Source organism: Lycium ferocissimum, chromosome 7, assembly GCF_029784015.1.
Source record: "Lycium ferocissimum isolate CSIRO_LF1 chromosome 7, AGI_CSIRO_Lferr_CH_V1, whole genome shotgun sequence".
In the NCBI taxonomy this organism is placed as follows: domain Eukaryota; kingdom Viridiplantae; phylum Streptophyta; class Magnoliopsida; order Solanales; family Solanaceae; genus Lycium; species Lycium ferocissimum.
In genome coordinates this window covers 35,603,768-35,610,830 of record NC_081348.1, presented here as the reverse complement: position 1 = coordinate 35,610,830, position 7,063 = coordinate 35,603,768, and the positions used below count along the sequence as shown (strand labels likewise).

The 7,063-nt window shown below is 32.8% G+C and overlaps 1 protein-coding gene across 1 annotated transcript; it reads left to right on the top strand.

Moving 5' to 3' along the window:
• Nucleotides 1–4,140: 4,140 nt before the first annotated feature.
• Nucleotides 4,141–6,138, top strand: LOC132064656 (non-specific lipid transfer protein GPI-anchored 11-like). Its single transcript, XM_059457719.1, has 3 exons — nucleotides 4,141–4,578; nucleotides 4,741–4,767; nucleotides 5,685–6,138. Exons 1-3 carry the CDS (start codon nucleotides 4,227–4,229, stop codon nucleotides 5,858–5,860), a joined length of 555 nt encoding a protein of 184 aa, XP_059313702.1. The 5' UTR covers nucleotides 4,141–4,226; the 3' UTR covers nucleotides 5,861–6,138.
• The last annotated feature ends 925 nt before the right edge of the window (nucleotides 6,139–7,063 follow it).

The following is a 7,063-nucleotide window of genomic DNA, read 5'->3' as shown; positions in this document are numbered from 1 at the left end:
ATACTTCAATGGTTTTTGATTGAGGAATTGATTGTTTATCAACGTTGCAATTGTTTCTTCAACCACATTCGAATCCTCAATGAAAAGCGAAGAGATAGGCGAAAACATTGAGCGAAATGGGGGAGAAAAATCGCGGTGGAAATATTATGGGAAGAAGTAGGAACCAACGGTATTTGCGTGATTCCATGGGTTTTGGCCGTCTAATTGGGTTTTGTATAGGTTTGTAAGTATTCTCTTATATCTTAAACCGAAAAGCGTCGTCGCGTTTTGTAAATATTTACTCTAAAGATGTATATATATGTATTTTGCCCCATATTTATTGGTGAAAGGACATGACTATTCTGAAAAGTCCAATTTTTATAAATATAAGGACACATTTAAAGTAGCAAATAGCAAAAAATCCGCATGTATAAATATGAGCTTTATCATATCACGAAAGAAATTACTTGTATTTTTTCCAATCTATATACGGACAATATTTTTATAAAAAAAGTCGATTTTTCACGCCTCAAAGTCATTTTTTGTTCGATGATGTGTACCCATTTTTCTAACACTTGGTGGTGGTACCAAAACATGCAACCATTGAGATGCGCGAGCTCAACGAATCAAAATCATAGCGGAGCCACATGCTTCACATATATTAATAAAAGAAATAATTGAAAGATGAAAAGTATGTGATTCAACAGCCGTTGGTCAAGGAAAAAGCAGTGTAGCTCATCATTTTGAGGAGTGGACTTCACATATATTTTAATTTAACAGTTCTAAAAAAAAAAAAAATAACAGTTCTCAAAAGATAATCTAAGCTCCCGTTTCGTCATAAGAATTATTCACTTTATTTAGAAAAAAAATTTCACCTTTTTCCAGAATCAGCGTTTGGCCATGAGAATTTTGAATACAACTTCAGAATACCAAAAACTAAAAACACTTGTTTTTCAAAAAAAAATTACTTTTTTCACTTTTTTACAACTACATTTCATCAAAAACTATAATTTCAAAAATTATAGCCAAACACAACTCCAACTCCAAAATTCTAAAAAAAGTGAATTTTTTTTTTGGTATCTATGGTCAAACGGGGCCTAAGTTAGCACCCTCTTAATCTAAGTTAGCACCCTGTTTTTGAAAAAACAAAAATGAAGAAAGAAAACGCCGTTATCAATCATCAACCATAACTTTTTGCTCCTAGGGCCAGCTAATGTTCTTATTGCACTTGCACTTTCACTTGGGGGTCATTCATGCAAAAATTCATTCATTTAACCTTATTCGTACAGTTGTAGTTATAAGCAAAATCATGAAATCAAGAGATTTAGCAATGATCTACATTAAAATGAACTCAAATAGAGATAGGGCCCAGATTTGAAACTTGAATTCAAAATTTTAATCTTTTTGAATTACTGAAGTTTAAAATAATAATTTTTACATACTAATGAGTAATTCTTATGTAAATATAAAATTTAAACAAAATTATTATAGATTTTATGGAACCCACTTTTTGCAGTCTAGCTCCTCTGGTGTCAAGTCAAATTAATTAAATTCCTTGTCTAGTAAACTATACTAAAGATGATACGGATGGAATAGATTTTGAAAAGAAGGAAATGTATTGTCACATCTTTTAAATTTAAATTTTACAGTCGAATTCAAAAAATTTAAATTTCCATGGCGATGCAATTATGATGTATGGATTTTACAGTGAGTGGCACTAGGCAAGATTAGCATGCAAGATGTGACGTGTGGCATTTACTGAAGACTCAGACTTAACTGGTGGCTGACCAAGTTTGAAAATGGATGGAATTCAAACTTTGCGCCGCATAATATCTGACAGCGTAAAAGGTGTTAGTATTCCAACTCATTTTGAGATATCACAGTAATTCCATCCATGTATTTTATTTTTATTTTTTGGTAATTCCATCCATGTTTTCAATTTCAAATCCTGTACAAGGAAAAAGTGGTTGTTGTGCGTCAAGTTAGGCCTAAAGTCCCACTCTATCCCTTTTTCAAATGTGAAAGGAACTTGTCCAATTACATTTTTTAATACTCCACAAGTGTTATCTTCTTTATTTCTTTTAATTGAGCATGCATGATGCATCAATTATCATCATAGTAGGATTTGCATGCCTAGGAATTTTGGTTGGTCTTTTTGTAGAGATTTATTATAATTGCCAAAGAAAAGCATTTTTGGTAGAAACATCTCATGAATCATGATACAGGGAGGACATTTTCTCTCAATTAGCTGTCTCCAAATATTCCGTCCCCTTTTACGCTTGAATTGTGCTGCTTTTTCATCGCATCAAACATTGTCATGTCTCGAGCATTGTTTGGAAGGAGAAAAAAGAAAGAAAAAAAAAAAACAGGAATCGGAAGATTTTCAGCAGTGGTTAATGATGTTGGGAGACCCCACTTGTGAGATTACACTGGCTATGTTGTTGTTGTTGTTGGGCCAAATAAAGTACCAAAAAAAGATCAATCTGCTGAAATCAAAATGTCTCTGCTTTAATTCTCATCGTAACATGAATTTGTCTGCAGTTCATTTGTTGGTATATTTACTATTAATTAATGAGTGTTGGAATATTTTAATTTGGTGGTAATTTAAGAGCCTCATTCTCAACAAAAAACAAAAATAAACAGAGGTTTTTTGGCCTTTTCAGCGAAAATTTAGGAGTATACGGCGTTTCCTTTTCATTTTGAGCCGTTGCCAAAGTCCAATGGAGTTCTTCCCATTGTTAATCAATTTGCTCCCAAAAATAAAGGCTCGTGGGTCATATTTAAACGTTTGGTTTACCACTTTTGAAATAAAATTGTTATGGGTCCGAATATCCACATAATCATAGTCATGAGATAACATTTTCTCCCTTTTAAACTTGTTGCGACAAAAAAGAAAAGAAAAATCGGGCTATGAAATAGCACAAATTCTCACTTTCACATTGCCTACTTAAAATCAAACAGTTGACGTGAAAAATGAGATTATATTTCTTTATTATTATTTTGTTTTATTGGGTAAATTGAGACTATTTCTCCTCTATAAGTTTCAATGCTTACTACGGAAAACACCCCTCACTAAACGAGTCACGAATAAGATCCTTTTGTAGAGAATTAAACAGAGATTAACATCGCAGAATAAATCAAATCTTAACGTATCGTGACCGTTACTAATTGGTCTATCTCTCTACCTCTATTAGTTACGTGTCCAAAATAGTGTATCGAAAAACTAAACCTGATAGGCAAATTAGCATGATATATTTGTGAAAAGTACTCGTGTAATTTTGCTAGTTGTTTACAATCAAAACGTAATAAGAGATGGAGTGCAAGATAAACTCAATGAGGAGTCCTATCCCATGCAGACTTCATAAATGATACTCAGTCCGTCTCATTTCACTTGTTCTGTATTAACTTGACACACTTTTAAGGAGTCATAAATAGAATGAAATCAATAAAACATACTTTAAATGCTGTGAAGCGATTAATCATCCTTAAAGTTTACAATCCAAGAATAAGTAACAAATGTAAAATAGGTATGAAATGATAAATTATCTCTGAATTTTTTTAATTGGACAAGTAAATGTTGACATCTATTTTTAATATTGCGTACAAGTAAAAATGGACGAAGAGAGTACTAGTTCTAATCCCTCCGTCTCAAATTATTTATCGTGATTACTAAAAATAGTTAGTCTCAAATTATTTATTATTGTAAGAGTTCAAGGCATAATTAATTATACTTTCCCATTTTAACCTTGGTCGAATTTTGTTATTAATGGAGAGTAAACGTTTAATGGAAAGAAAAATTAGAACTAAGACATAAATAAAGATAAGTAGGTCAAATACTCCTCTTAACTAATACTATTTTTTAATAAGGATCTAAAATAAAAAATAACAAATAATTTGAGACGGAAGTAGTACATATGACAAGCTCGCAAAACTTTGTTTGGGAGCAATTAAAAGATTTTTGTTTTCTACAAAAGAAAACCAGCACACAAAAAAAGGAGAGGAAAATAAAATAAAAGGTAAGACATTTAATAGGGTTCAGCAGAAGAGGACACCTTAATTTAGGATTCTCCATACACGTGTCCTTCCATATTTAGGCCACAACCCGACCCGAACCAAACCCGACCCATTCTCTTTTTACTCAATTTATACCCTCACTCATTCCAACCTTTCCTCTTCATTCTACAAATCCAAAAATCCAAAACTTTCTCTCCATTCCTCAAAACCCCCACACCTTTTTCCTCAAAAATATGTCTTCCAAAACAAACTCATTTGCTCTATTTTGCCTTGTTACAGTATGTGTTTTTTCTTTTACAAGTGTAGAATCAGCATCTCACTCAGCCCCTGCACCTGCAGTAGACTGTAATAACCTAGTACTAAACTTGGCTGACTGTTTGTCTTTTGTTACAAATGGAAGTACAGAAAAGAAACCAGAAGGTACTTGCTGTTCAGGCCTGAAAATGGTGTTGAAAACTGATGCAGAGTGTCTTTGTGAAGGTTTTAAGAATAGTGCTCAGTTGGGTGTTGTTCTTAATGTTACTAAAGCTATGGCTCTTCCTGCTGCCTGCCATGTCTCTGCTCCTTCTGTTAGTAACTGTGGATGTGAGTTTTCCTTATAAATATTATCTTCTTTTCTTGTTTTTTTTTTTCATAGCAAAAACAGTTTCCTTATCACATGCTGTTGTTTATGGTTAAGAACTAGGAGTAATAGTTAATATAATTGGAGATTTAATTAATACTTTGTTTTGTTTTGTATTTGTGCAGTGAGTCCTGACAGTGGAGCGGCTCCTGGTACGTACAGATCTGGCGTATATAAATTTTTTATAGTTCTTTTTATGTCGGTTTGACTGTGGTCTTTTTGTTTGGGTTAAATGTTTATTGTTGCTTCTTTAAGATTGTTTAAAATATGACATCACATTCTTAAGTATTTGTAGACATGAAAAAAAAGAAGTTATTCTGATGAGTGTGAAGGTGAATAATCCCTAGATCTGGACTTCTAGTTGATTACCCTGCAATCCGATTCTAAAATATAAAAAAGAATCTCATTCTATTTTGGAGATGTGGATGGATAAAGATGAGGATAAAGATTAAGTTCATCAATAATCCATTTTTGGTTGTTCGAACACTGAAAAGCTAATAAACTGAAACAAACAGAACTGACATAATGTGATCACCTAGTTAATTTGACTATTATGCTTAACTGATATATTCTGAATTAGATCACAGTGGCCGTTGGAAGAAAAATCCACACGTGATTATGCTATGCCATATTTGGTTGGTAGGCATGCTTGATCCTTGAGGAACTCTACATGTGTATATTTTCGGAATTTGAAGGGAATTTGTTTTGGTTCTTGCTACACGTGATTCTTTTTAACTTGTTTTACATTTTCTTTTGGCTAAAAGTTGATACGTGCAAGGAAGGTATTTTTCTTGCATATTGCGACCTCACTTATCCCAGAAGCTACTTCCTCTACCAGTTTTTTGATGTCTTGTATTCCTCTTTTGTTATGTGGATCTTTAATGAGTGGGATTCTCGTTGAATCCTTCTAAAAATTTATTGCCTTAAGAGGCTAGTGAACTTCAGTTCTCTTGTCAAAAGTTTGATTAGTATTTTCTTTTAATTTTTGTTATGGAGATGTATGTGAAACCATGAGAATGTTGCATCCCCTATCTAAAAAAAAGATGGCATTGTCTATTTGCTGTTACAGGTCTTTCTCCAGATGCTGGATCACCAACCATGTCGGCTGGTGCTCCAACCACCGCTGGGGGTGTGAATGAGGCTGCTCCAGTGCCATCTCCAGGAAGCTCCGACTCTACTACACTTGCTCTATCCGTTGGGCAATTGGTTCTCACCGCAGTCGTTGCAGTTTTCTGTTCGTTCTAAGCACATTTTAGGATCATGTTTTTTCTGTTCGTTCTAAGCACATTTTAGTAACACGTTTTGCGTTAGAGCAGCACAGATTTGTTGTGATGTTTTGTCATTGAACTTTGCTAGTTGGGTGTACTCTAATTCTATAGTAGAGGTAGGTCAATTTGTGAGACCAGCGTAAATAGGGATGACACTGCAGTGTCACTTGTTTTCCTATGAGGTTCTTATTTGGATGATATCTCTTTTCAATGTTTACTTCTCGCTCCATTTAAATATAAATTGGTTTTCGATTATTATTATTGCCTAAAAGAAATTAGCTTTTACAAATGTCCAACTAGATTGGACGCTACTAGCAATATAGATTAATGGAGTTGTTTTTACTGTTCCACCTTTATTCAAAGTGGGCGAGATATTTACTTTTATGTTGAATATTTTTTTTCGACTTATCTTTTATGTCAGTAACGTGTATGGTGAAAGTTCACTGTTCCTTTTCTTTCTTGTGCGGGGTTTTACAGGCTCTTATCGTTTATGTCTGCCACTGAAGCTTGGTACTCTTTTTGCTTGATTTTTCCTGTGTGTCAGTAAAAGTTTACAGTCCCTTTTCTTTGCTTGTGGAGATTAAGGCCTCATTTGGACATGGTTTGAAATTATGGTTTGAAATCTGATTTCAAATCATAGTTTCAAATCATATTTGGACATATAATTTGAATATTTTAAGTTGCATTTTTTTTTATAGACATAAAAATTTCACAAATTGTGAAAACTATCAAAACATTCTCAATTTGTTATACAATTTTATTTAAAGCAAATCATAATTTATAACAAAATTAACACACTACTAGAAGGTTTTTTTAAAAAATGCAACATTAATTAATTAAATTTTATTTCAATAAAATTGAAAATTTAATATGAATATTTATCAAAATATTAATTTATGGGTTAAATTTTAGATTTAAAAAAATTGAAATCATGATTTCAAACCCAAATCATATTTTTTTGGATGATTTGAATTCAAATCATGATTTCAAATTAGATTTCAAATCACGATTAAAAATTGATGGCCAAACGCTAATTTAAAACTATGGTTTCAAAATTGATGGCCAAACGCCTACTAACAACACTTTATGGTGTGTTCACTGTATGTTTTCATTGAAGTGTGATACTGTCAGGATACGTTTTCATGTTAGGGCCTTGGCAGTTTACACAGAGTCCGGAATT